This window comes from Cydia strobilella, chromosome 5 (genome assembly GCF_947568885.1).
Source record: "Cydia strobilella chromosome 5, ilCydStro3.1, whole genome shotgun sequence".
Taxonomy (NCBI): Eukaryota; Metazoa; Arthropoda; class Insecta; order Lepidoptera; family Tortricidae; genus Cydia; species Cydia strobilella.
In genome coordinates, this window is record NC_086045.1 from 21812637 (window position 1) to 21826465 (window position 13829).

The window sequence follows — 13829 nt, forward strand, 5'->3', positions numbered from 1 at the left end:
TAGGTAATTCGCAACTCGTGTCGATTTAAAACACTCCCTTCGGTCGTGTTTTAATTTATCGCCACTCGTTTCGAATTTCCTCTTTTTCGCACTTGTATCGTAAATAACTATTTCACCTCAGCAGCTCGAACAAACCTACTTTCGTCACTCCCAGGGAGTGAAATAAAGTAGCTTTTTAAAGTGAAGGCCATGTACTGCCACTTCATACTTTTATAACATTTTTTTTCTCTTTATTATTCTGTGTAATTACTGTAATTTGAATTACATTTTAACCTTTAATATGTTCTCACTACTGAGGTGAAAAATTATGTGTGCAACACGAGGACAAAGTTATTTTACACCTAGTGCTTTTGAGTCCCGAGAAAGGGAAAGATTCTATAACTGAATCACGAGCGACTCGCAAGAAAAACCAACTTTCCTCTCTTGCTGCACAAATAACAATTGCTAGGTACCATGTGACACTGACACATACCTACAAGGAAATTATATGTTCGAAAATTAGGTTGAACGTGGTTAAACAGAAAAGTGCCACTTTTATTTTCAACAAAAATTTAACATTCCGACTCATGGTCAAATAATTGAGTAAACTGAATCTAAACAGAGGACTCGTATATGACGATCTGAACAATTGGGGGCTTCTTCTGGTTTGTCATTGGTGCGGTGATGTCTCTGATGACGGCCTCGACCGCCGCCTCCCATTCCAACTGGCGCTTGTCCGAGAGCCCGTCTTTGCCGTTGAACCGAGGCATCGTTACCTGTAACAAGTGATTACATGAAAATAGTACATTTCGATGCTAGTGCGGAAAGTATGTCATTACACAACACAATGCGGAATGACATTTCCGCACGTGTGTCGAACGACGTTTTTTAATACAGTTGCGAAAAAATAATAAAAACAACAAGTAAGGAATAAAAACTTTGGAATCTTAAAACGCCTCTTAGTAAAAAAAACGCCTCTTCTTTGAGGCGTTTCGGAAGCTATTCATACCTCTACCTTCCATAGCTATTATATTCCGTTCCATTCAGACAACTTATTAAGAACGGTTTCTCAATATTTAATATTAAAAAATAAAAACGTGTTATAATAATGATGAAGAGGTAAGTAATAAAATAAGAAATATGTATAATTTTTCGTATTCTTACATTAACAGTAGGTTTTTATGTTGATTACGACGTTTAAAGGAAACTAATATTAACACTCATCAATAAGTAGTCATGAATTGGAACAAGTATAAATAAATAAAAATTGGAAAAGTAAAAAGCACTAGTTCGCGAAAACCAACTTTCCGCACGCTAAACAGCTACGCAAAGTAACACTTTTTGAGCAACTGTATTAAAAAAAATGTTTAGCCATCTCAAAGGGGCAATTGATGAATTAGATATAAATTCCCTAGTACTAAAATATTTATCAGTATGTTAATCATATTAAGCGACCTTAATATCTGTAATAGATATGCTGAACCGAAGCGTAGCGAGTGTTTCGAAAAGGGGAATTTTGAGCGTTGCGAGGTTTTCGAGGCATGAGGGTTAAACAAACTTTGCCACTGAGTAAATGCAAAATGCTTCACCACGTCAACGAGAGGATAATACCTCAGTCAAATTAGGGAAATTTTTGACCAAACTTGGACATTTAAAATTACTAAACGGGACCTTTTGGAATATATTCGGACACCTTCCAGGATGACGCTCCCGAAAGTCCCGGGACTTCCGAAGTGGGATAGCCGGGATATCCCGGAAAAACTGGAATTTCACGAAAATTTCTAGAGCGGGCATAAAATCGTTCCCCCTCGAACGGGTTCTCGCCTTGTCGTGGCGGGGGGGCTCAGTAGCCGTGGATTGGTGACTCATGAGACTCATTGGTGAGCCGGGATATCCCGGAAAAACTGGAATTTCACGAAAATTTCCAGAGCGGACCTAAAATCGTTCCTCCTCGAACGGGTGCTCGCCTTGTCGTCGCGGGGGGGCTCAGTAGCCGTGGATTGGTGACTCATGGTGATAGCCGGGATATCCCGAAAAAACTGGAATTTCACGAAAATTTCCAGAGCGGACCTAAAATCGTTCCTCCTCGAACGGGTTCTCGCCTTGTCGTCGCGGGGGGGCTCAGTAGTGCAAATACATTTCAGTGTGGACCAAGAGGCATTGAGACAATCATAAAATGTAGTGATATTCGTAAAGCCGGTGAACTATTTAAAGGGAAAACTTCGGTGGAGTTACATGTTCAGTGCCGCAAAGTTTACACCAGGTGTCCAATTAAGACCCCTACTGCACCTGAACTGGAGAATGTAACTCGCTCATCGGCCACGGACTTCGACTTCAAGCTCCATTGCTTCTTCTGCGATCGATTGGTGGATGTTCAATACCCAGACCGTATACCTTTCTGCCAGGTGGGGACTTTAGAAATAATACGGAGCATTCGTGAGTATGCTGTCAAGAGAAATGACCAGTGGGGTGCGCAGGTCACCACAAAGTTAAGCACAGTTTCAGATTTAGTGGCAGCTGAGGGTAGATACCATAGGGAGTGCTACAATTATTTCAAGCGTGTTGGATCTTCCCTCCCAGGCTCATCTAGTGCACAGGGCAGAAAAGGCGATTCAGTGAAAAGTGCAGCTTTCGATAAATTATGCCCAGAACTTGAAGAGGACTGTGATGACTGCCAGTATACTCTTGCAGAGCTAATGTTAAAAATGAAGCAGTATGATCCAACCCACGATACGTACAGTGAAACGCATCTTAAGAGAAACTGTTCGTGCAGAAGGCACAAGATAGTATGCTCGAACATCTGCGGGTACTGCGCGGGGCATGGATGCAGTAATACGTTAAGAGAAGAGGACGAGGACAACGACGACGATCCGGACGGAGACCTTGAGCCGATCTCGTCTGCTGGTACGTCAACGAACATACATAGTCGCGTCTCTTTCCTCTATTACAGGATGTGTTATTTATTTTTTCTAATATGCTTATTTGTTTCAGAGACTGATATGGAACTCTAGACTTATATTAGACTTATATAGACCGATATGGAACTCAGGAGTGCTGTAGACTTCTGCTCGCTGTGATAAAAAATATTTTTATGATTTAGAATTAGGTGGATTTAGTTACTTGCAATAAAATATCATGTCAGTACATTCCTCACTCATTTCAGACGAATAATAAGTACCTATAATATGAAAAGTTAATAAACATGACAAACAAGGATTTCCAGGAATCCTGTACTGCAATACGCATGGGCTTGAATCTGAGTAGTACTTATAGAGGCAATGGTTGCGCAAGCGCAAAAAAATGCATAAAAATGAAAAAAGTTATAAAAGTAGTTATTTTTTAACTATTATTAAGGTAACTTCCAGGTGCCCTGGAATCCTGGAACTGAAAATATTTGACGTCAACATGATAAAGAAAAATAGAAAGTCGTTTAGGATTAAAAACGGCGTTCTGCCATTGCTCTAAACCAATCCTAGCTTTTTCCTTCCAGTTCCAGGAAAATTCCAGTTTTTCCAGGTTTTTTGACACTGGAATGTACTGGATAATAAATTTAAAATTTCAGATGTCTTGTATGTAAAAAAAACATGCGTTATTTGTAACGACTTTAGGTGCGCTCCTGGAATTTCCTTGAAATTCCAGTTTTTCCGGGATATCCCGGCTATCCCACTACGGAAATCCCGGGACTTTCGGGAGCGTTATCCTGGAAGGTGTCCGAACATATTCCAAAAGGTCCCGTTTAGTAATTTTAAATGTCCAAGTTAAACCCTAATTTGACCGTACTATAATATCAACTGTAAATCAATGCGAATAAAATCAACGTTATTAAATATATATTTATCGTTCAAAATCATCACTTAAAAGTAAATTATACCAGCCAACATGGTATGGCTAGGGCCCATTTCTCGAACGGTATTAGACTAATATTATTAGTCGACGAAATATCAAATCGTATGGGTTACCATGGCAACACACTAATAATATTAGACTAATACCGTTCAAGAAATGGTCCCCTAGTATGGTAACAACCTACCAACTCAAAACTAGCAGCAAGCTTCTTTGCCACTTTTGTGGAGAAAATGTCACTTTCTCATCAGATTTTGAATAAAGACCCTTTACAAGAGGGGCCCGTTTCTCAAAATCTTGTAACTTGTAATGCGTAACGCGTTGGAGGGTCTGCCATCTTGTGGCCTGAATCGGAACCATAAACATGTACATCACATGTACATTGATACTTCACGCCAAAGCAAGTGCTGCCATCTTGTGGGCTACTTTGGAAGCATAAACTACACATTTACGCCTCGCGCCAAAATCTGACGTCTCCTATACTGCCCCCTACAGTTTATTCACGCTCCCTATACAAGTGGCAGACCCTTTCTAACAAAAGCTGTCAAAAAGTGACATCCGCTTGTATTACAAGTTACAAGCTTCTGAGAAACGGGCCCCTGGGGCCCATTATATTGCCGCTATACTTACTCAACCTCATATCTGCAATACTCTTTTGATGACAAAAATACCCGTATCCGAATGAAAGAAAAGCGACATTTACATCAAATGATTGTTGCAGATATGAGGTTGAGTAAGTATAGCGACGATATTAGACTAATATTATTAGTCCACGAACTGTCAAATCGTAAGGGTTACCATGGCAACACACTAGTAATATTAGACTAATATCATTCGAGAAATGGGCCCCTGGTGTGGTGAAAAATATATTTTGTCTCATTGTGCAAAGCCAGTAAATAACTTACTAAGCCTAAGTAATCCGCATGGAGAAATGGCAGCCGCATGGCTAGCCTACCAATAGTGGACCTAATACTTTGTTTTCATTACCGCTTCCAGCAAATAAAAAAACCGGACAAGTGCGAGTCGGTCTCGCCCACCGAGGGTTCCGTACTTTTTAGTATTTGTTGTTATAGCGGCAATAGAAATACATCATTTGTGAAAATTGTAACTGTCTAGCTATCACGGTTCATGTGATACAGCCTGGTGACAGACAGACGGACAGACGGACAGACCCTTTGGGTACGGAACCCTAAAAAGGCATTCAAATTTCACGATGAGCATTGTGGTATTTACGCAAAAAAGTCAATAGGCAGGTCTATATTCGAATTGAATTTTAGGTCTATATGGAAATGAATGCTGATTCATTATCATTTCATAAAGAAATGCCACGAGTTTTTGGCAAAAGAAAGGTATTTTTCATATAGACGGGCGCCACCTTTTTTCCTGAACGCGGCGCGGCGGGCCCACGACATTCGCATTCACAACGAGATCGCCCACGTAGGACACTTCTATAGGCATCAAAGGATTGATTCACCCCGCGCCGCATCGCTCCGCTTCGCGTCCGCGTGTTGTTCTACGTAGTACGCTGCGTAAGCGATTACCGTCGGCCTTTGAGATGGGAGTACGCTCTTTTCTTGAAGGTTTGAAGGTTACTATCAATACTTTACAGGTTGACGAGAATTCAGCGGGTTATTTTGATATCCGGACTACCTAAGATATGTTTTATGCCTAACGTAAGCTCATCGTAGTTCGTTGTTAAACAGGTTATTCAAATACTCTAATAATTGGGAATGTGTTTGCCGGATTCACATTTAGAATAGAATAGAATAGAAATCATTTATTCTGACAACACATATATAGCAAATACAAGAGAAAGAAAAACAAAACGGTAGAAATAGAGATGTGAAGCCGAAATGGTCTCCACTCAGCAATGCAGCTGGCACGACTAGCGTGGTCAACGGCGCTGGTTTTCTGTGGAGCCAGAGGAGTGTGCGGGACGAGACAATTTGTTTGTGTGATGAACGCTGCGTCAGATAAATGTGGACGCAACCATATTAAATATATGAAGCCGATTGCCGTTCTGATGCATCACGACACAACACGACACGACACGACAGACAAATGTGAATCCGGCTTTAAGAACAAATAGAATAACTTCATTTGCCTAATTCTCGGTCAGCGCAGCTGTAGTCGGCATTTTTCTATTGGTCATATGTAAAGGGGCCCACTGACTATCAGTCCGCCGGACGATATCGGCCTGTCAGTTAGAACAAAAATTTGACAGTTCCGAACAACTGACAGGCCGATATCGTCCGGCTGACTGATAGTCAGTGGGCCCCTTAATAAATGGGTTATGGCGGACGCAGCGCTGTCAAAGTAACCTTGACACTTTCAAGTAAAGTTTACATTCGGTCACTTGCGCCCTCACTTACCTTGACGTGACGGTGACGTTTTTGTTTATGACATAAAGCGTTCAAAAGGATCTACACACACAAATGTATCCTACAAAATCTACTATTATTTTTAATGGAATGATACCATTTGAGTTGGTAGATATTAAGAAATTGTCACGTAAATCTCATTGTAAGTTCTGTTCAGACAAATGTGAATCCGGCTTTAAGAACCAATAGAATAACTTCATTTACCTATTCTCGGTCAGCGCAGCTGTAGTCGGCATTTTTCTATTGGTCCTTAACAAACACGTCTCTCGCTACGCATCCTCTCTTCCCAGGTAGCAAAATGACGTCAGCGACGTCATAATGACGGCATTATTACGTCATAATGACGTCGCTGACGTCATAATGACGTATAAATGCTACTGGAGTTGTGTGAGGATGCGGTGCGTAGGGTTGTCCCTAGTGGAATCACTGGAAACTCAGCCAAAACGAATTCACGTGGGGCAAAATATCTAGACATTATAGTTATCCGTAACCGTAACTAATAGCTTATCGCAACGAAAAACGTGATCAAATCAAAAACGTGAGGCTTCTGAACAACTTCGGTAGTAGGTACTCAGTTGAGGTACTCCTAGTTTTTAGGGTTCCGTACCCAAAGGGTAAAAACGGGACCCTATTACTAAGACTCCGCCGTCCGTCTATCCGTCTGTCCGTCTGTCTGTCACCAGGCTGTATCTCATGAACCGTGATCACAGATAGTTACCCGTGATAGCTAGACAGTTGAAATTTTCACAGATGATGTATTTCTGTTGCCGCTATAACAACAAATACTAAAAAGTACGGAACCCTCGATGCGCGAGTCCGACTCGCCCTTGGCCGGTTTTATGTATATTATTGTTTTATATTACATTGGTGATTAACAACCATACATGGATGGTGTATTACAATGCGTGTTGCCGACCCAAAACTCTGAGATTGTGAGTGTGTGAAACTGTGAATGTTAAGTTTTCTGATCTCAGTTGTAAATATGATATGACTGTACTGTGATTGTGCAGTCGGTCAACCAATATACTTGTATTAGGTATTGAGGTTTTTTGTGTCGATAGATGGCAGTGAGTTTACTATGGCTACAAAATTTACTATGAAAGCACAGTCAAGGGCATAAATATATATACATTCCCAAAGTTCCAAATATATGTGTACGCTCTTACACCTTAGACAATAAAGTCGTGTTCACTTATTTTTGAGCCATTTGTCTGGATCGATATTTTTGCCTTCGACTGTACCGCTCTATCCTATTATATCCTCTTCGGTCATCATTACACACATTGGCTTTCTAATTGCGCGCTCGCTTCAGCTCGCGCGCACAATATCGCCTCATGTTGATGACTAACGTAGCACACTTGTATCACAATCTACTATTACATTTTAGTTATTTGCGTATGAAAACTGCCACGCTACTGCTATTATTATAATTTTAAATAGAGACAGAATTGTTTTTAAACGCGCGCCAGTCGTAACCTAAATGAGTTGTCTAAAGAATTTGATATAGATATATTCAACTGTAGAATTGCTAGCGTGTGACGTAATTTAGTGCAGAGATATTTTGAGTATTTTGAGTGAGCGTGTGGTCGCCTTCTTGAATGCCTATTACATACTTATTTATTATTCTTTTTTTCACCTTAGTCCTCATTATGTTGCTAAGTTAATTTGTATTTTAGTTACTCCCAAATTATCCTTATTACGAGTAGTTATCATTTGTATTCGCTTTGTAAAAATATGTGGCTGCGATAGTGCGTAACCTTAGTATATAGGTAGTACCTATTGTAGCGTTCGCTACATATTTTATTTTTTTGCCATCTACCGGTGGTTGTTGGAAGTTCTTCCATATCAACGTAGGTTGCGTATTTCTTCGGGTTTTTTTGTTGTTCGTTATGCGGGGGCTAGTGGGTTATCGTTAGCGCGGAATTCTCTTAGCGCTCTAAAAAACAGATGGAACCTTTTTTGGACTGAGATATTTTCGATATTGGCAGGTTACAATTGCGTTGAATTTTGAATTTCAATTCTGATTCGGAAAGAAGAAATTTGTTTTCTTCGGGGGACTTCAGATGGATTTTGAGATGGACGTGGAAAGATCTGTTTGTGGTCCGCGAATATTTTTCAATTTTTTCCTTGTTTCCGTCAAGTTAACCTTTTAATCGAGAGGAACATTTTCTTCTGAGGTTGCCAATAATAACTTGGAGTGCGCTTTTCTTCCCGTCGTTCCGCGGCCTTGTTGGCCGTAGTTGCCTGCACCAGGACCTTTTTTAAGGCCACCGTCGAGCAGTGCTCCGGTGGTGCGTGGTGGCCGTATCAACGACGGGGCGCAGCCGCCGACGGGCAGTCGGCAGTGGATGGTCGTCGACCGGCGGTCAGGTATCAGACCTACGGAGGACACGAGCCCGCATACTGCGTGGTTCGATAGGTCACGGTACAGCGTTGGTTGGCCGAACGTTTTCTTTGGAAAGCAAATTGTCATTGTCTACGGAGCTTGAATATTTTTTAACGTTATGGAATCGGTTCCCGTTGAATAACCCTATAATTGTTCATTGTTATTTTTTGTGCCATATTTCTTTTAATTCTGTAAAGCCGCTGTTATCCGTGTTCCGCATATCTTTACGGCATTTTCAAAATTCTAATTGCCCCTAATTGTCTGGCGAAACTAATATTCGCCATTAAATTTAGGCACCTATCACCCGTTAAACAGCCATTATCGTCCATAATCTCCATCTCATTAATCCATTTCTTTCCTTCTACAGCTAAATTTATACGCCGTTATCTTTCGCACGTTCAGTTCACGCCAGTGCGGAAAGCGGACCGTCAGAAAAATAATTTGTTTTGGTTATATTAATTTTTTAAATTCCATGTGTAGATTTTTTTAGTGGTGTTCGGAAGTGCTTTACAAATGATACAGTATGTTGTGCAGAAGTATTTGTTTTACTGCACTATGTATTAGTTTAGTATCATGTCCAGTGATCGGAATAGGCATGGTTAGAACATAGTCATAAAGTGGAGACTGCCTGGCGATAGTATTTTTTACCCGACCGCCAAAGGAGGATGGAGGATGTTGATGGTAAGTATCGCAGGCTGGGACCAACTTGACCGCCACCAACGAAAATACCTACCTAAGTAACATTCTGCTAAATAGTGAACTTAACAACTAACAACCAAAATGACTATAAGTAACCCTCTGTTGGTCCCCGCTTGCGATACTTACCATCAACATTTATAAATTATATTTAGTTAGTATTTAGAATAAATATATATAAACGGGTATCAGTGAACCGATTGTCGAGTTTTTCTTTCCTTTCTATTTTTTTTATATTATTCCTTGCTTGTCCAGCAACCCTTACCACGCTTTGGTGTGATCCCAATAGCTAGGATTTTGCGTCAGTTTGGTTAAATGTCTTGGGATGGTAACCCTGGCAACATTGAGGTGGAGGCCTCGGTGGAGTTCGGCCATTTTGGACTGATTTTCTTCCCGTGCCGACTTAAGATATCGGCTTTAAATATTTGAGACGACGTTCTCCCTTTTGGTGAGTTATCTAACATTCGTTCGTGAGGATCGTGAAATGCGGGATCTGTTTCTTTCAGCTGCCCTTGAGGGGTTATTGCCCTTGCGGTTAACCCGCATCCTGTAAGGACGAACCAGGCGCGTCCTTGGGCCCTCTGGAGTTGACATTTGTTCACACAGAAATCCCGGCAAGACGATTTTCCTCCGATAGGTAAGATTTCGTCCCTACTTTCGCCAGAAACTTCATAGTCGCCATGCGGCCTCACGCCGTTGTCTTGCGTGACGCTGAACTATATCCTGTAGTATAACCCCAAAGGGCATAGAAACCCTGTGTCCCTTGATATGTGAAACGGATTGATCGGAGTGAGCCGTCCACGCTTCAAATGGAGCGAACCACGATCCCCGGCGTATCCTAGTCAAGGAAACTAATTCCGTATCCGGAATATTTCAGGTGTCTACTGGGGGCGCGGCCTTTGGCAGGCCAGATCCCGAATCCCTAGACTCTCGACTAGTGCAGCTGGCACCGTCCGAGGCAGAGCTATTGGAACCTCCGGCCAGCCTGTCGGGAGAGTTGCCAACTACCGCTACTGTGCACCTAAGCCTTTATCTTTCTACTAAACCTCAATTTCTATTACTACATCGTGTTTACCTCTCGTAGCGCAATCGACCAAATATCACCAAGAAGTTAGAATCCTGTAAAATAGATTTATAGAACTTGTTAAGAACAGATTTATTGGGTAATTGCCCCGGCCAACAAAATAGTATAGATAAATTAGTGCTACAAATAAATTGTTTCTTGTCCACTATCGCTTTAGTTTCTTTTATCTCTTTAGTAAACCTCTAGGAAAAAAATAAAGTATGACAAGCTCCTTGTAAATTTAGATTAGTCCAATATACAAATAAAATACACGTGTTCATGCGTCAGAATGCATTCCTCGTTTTTGTCCAATACAATCAATAGGCGTAAAATAAAACAACCAATTTTTTTGAAACTAGCTATATATACAAAATTATTTAAATTATATACGGTCAGTATCGTCAGAATCAGGATCATATTTAATTAATTTTGTATTTACATTGAGTAGCGAGATTATATGTATTTAGATTTAAGAAATATACATAGAATGTTACGAAAAAAATTGGTTGTTTTATTTTACGCCTATTGCTTGTATTGGACAAAAACGAGGAATGCATTGTTTTTTAACGTATTTATAACAATAATATATAATTTACTTAGTTCGTTTCTGGGACTTTAATCCCGGAAAAAATGTTATCACAAGGCAGTCTCCACTTTATGACTTTGTTCTACCAAGTTTAGGTAGCTCTTTATACTCTGTCTATTTCGATCACTGATCATGTCACTACCTGTGAGTTTCTATAATTGGCTTGCTGTATCTACAATTTTTTTATGTTAATGTCACGGCTGTTGGATCTCCAAATAAATAAAATAAATAATAAAGGTAAAATTGTAGGTACATTTGTCTGACCGCAGTTAAGTCACAAAAGTGGATAAATCCCCTTTTAAAAAGCATAATATAAATAAAACATTCTTAGTCCTTAGAAAAAGTTTAAAAATCTTAAAACTAGAATGACGCCAGAGTATGCCCAAAAAGCCCTTATTAAGCTTAAATTATACTTTTCTGCATATGACAGCGGCCAGGAAAATCGGTTTTACGGTGTGAATTATGAATTATGACTCTTGTGTTGTGATGTGTTGGAGGTTATTAGTTTTAAATATTTATTAGTATATGCTATTAGCTAATGAAAACGTCCACTGTAAGTATTGTTGAAGTAAAAATATCACTTCCATTCTGTGTTACTTGCCGTGTTTATTTTAGTCGGCATGAGTATGAGGTAAATTCCGACAATCCTAAATATAGGTACAATGACCTTATTATACGGAGTTAAAATAAAGTAAAATTAATAACAGACATAATGAGGTAGGGAGCAAGTTTTTAATGCAAAGCCAGGGCCAGTAATAGTTATTACAGTTGCAGTATTTTGCTAATTCGTGATTGGCGTGATCCTTGTCACTTTTCTACCGAAGCTCTAAGCAATTACCTATCATTCCTACGTGAATGATCGTTTCCAGAATTTTATTGAAATACTGTCAAAAACCTATTCACGGAATTGTGCATGACGTTGTCAACATGCTTATGTAGTTGAGTATTTGAGTTTTTTTTATTGAAAAAATTTCTATAAAAGATAGTGTATCGTAGGAAATGAGCACCCGTGTCGTGTCTGTAAATATATTAAAGACATTAAAACACATTGACCCACCAGCTCGTGAGCGGCATCGTGTACATTAATACTACATTTTAATAGTTTTTTGTTTGTAGAGCGATATTATAGATATTACAGGATGTAATATAATTAGTAAGTTATAAAGTAGGTTTAACAAGCTCTAACTTATACCTACGTCTCAACTAATATAATAAGTATCACTCGTATTAGGTACGTCTAACGTTTAAGAAATAGTTATTTGTGCAACAAGAGAGGAAAGTTGGTTTTTCTTTCGAGTGTTTATTTTGAGTCCCGAGAAAGCGAAAGATTCTAAGGTAGAATCTTGAGCGTAGCGAGGGACTCAAAAACACGAGATGTAAAATAACTTTGCTCTCGTGTTGCACACATAATTTTTCACCTCAGTAGTGAGAACATATTAAAAGTTAAAATGTATTTCGAATTACACAGAATAAACAGAAAAAAAAAGTATTATAATATGTACGATACGATAAGATACGATACGATACGAAATGTAATAAAAGTATGAAGTTCATGGCCTTCACTAAATTAAAAAGCTACATTGTTTCACTCCCTGGAGTGACGAAAGTAGGCTTGTTCGAGCTGCTGAGGTGAAAAATATTTTTCCAAAATGTTTTAAAGATGATATACATATAAGTACCTGTTTAACTGTTTTCATTAAAGGTTATAGAATTATTTAAAAATGGTTCATGGGTCCGTGTATGCTATATATATATGACGTGCATAAACGGTGGAATACTTATCTCAAATGTTCCCCAGTTCCCCAGTCAATAGCTACGAAGGCCACGGAGTTGCGTATGTCTTTCATGTGAGATAAGTTTTATGACTAGATCGAAAGCATTATAAAAATACACTATAATCCCATAAAATATCGAATGTAAAACGTCCATCTGTTTTTACTGGCTTAAACCACTAGTAAATTACGCGAGTGCGAGTGGAAATAAAATGAACTTACGTAAATCAAAAGAGTATTATTCAGCTCCACTTTATACACGAAAATAGGAAACACGCTGGAATCGGAAGCAATAAAAAGGAGGAGTTACTTGTGTGTTTGTTGTGCATCTAAAATATGTCTGTCCCCAATGTAGTTTTCTTTTCACCAAAATGTTCACAATTTATAATGTTTATAATATGTATAAGTTTTTTTTTAATGTGATATTCAGCAAACGAGCAGACGAGCCGCCTGATGGGAAGCAGTCATCGTCGCCCATGGACGTAAGCAACATCACAGGAGCCACTTAAGCATTGCCGACCCTTGAGAACCCTAAATACCCGCTTCTTGAAGAATCCCATGTCGTAGCACAAAGGAAATACCTCAGGAGGCAACTCATTCCACATTCTGCACGTTCTGGGAAGAAACGAGCGGGATGCCCGCTTATTCATGGTGTGCCATGTGTCTAAGAAGTGAGGATGAGCTTTGCTCCTTTGGCGGGAGGTGCGGTGATAGAAACGAGACGATGGCACCAGATCAAAAAGTTCTTCGGAACATTCCCCATTGTACAGACGGTAGAACATGCAAAGAGAGACAACGTCTCTCCGAAGACTAAGAGGTTCTAAGCCGTCAGTAAGTTCGGAATTGTGTAGATTCCTGAGTTTATGGATGTTTTCTTTGTATTTACTTACGAGCAACTTGATTAACCGGGCAGTATAAATAATTACCGGTCATTAGTATAGCAATAATGCCCAAGAGCGTCGGGCAAAGTGATAAACTTATTACTTTGGCCGGTCCATATTAATAACGCCCGACGAACCGTGGTCTATTTAATAAATCAAGGCTTAAGTTTAAGATTGAATTTATCACTTGGACCGGGCAGTATGAATACCCTACTTCTAGCCGGGCAATGCAATGTGTCAAA

General features: G+C 39.7%; 1 protein-coding gene across 2 annotated transcripts in view; it reads right to left on the reverse strand.

Moving 5' to 3' along the window:
* Positions 1 to 519: 519 nt before the first annotated feature.
* Positions 520 to 13829, reverse strand: part of LOC134741625 (TWiK family of potassium channels protein 9) — a 46517-nt gene continuing 33207 nt past the window's right edge. For both annotated transcript variants that reach the window (XM_063674479.1, XM_063674478.1), the window contains exon 8: positions 520 to 755. In XM_063674479.1, the coding sequence (XP_063530549.1) occupies positions 594 to 755 (162 nt within the window). In that variant the 3' untranslated portion in view covers positions 520 to 593. The remainder of the gene's footprint in view (positions 756 to 13829) is intronic.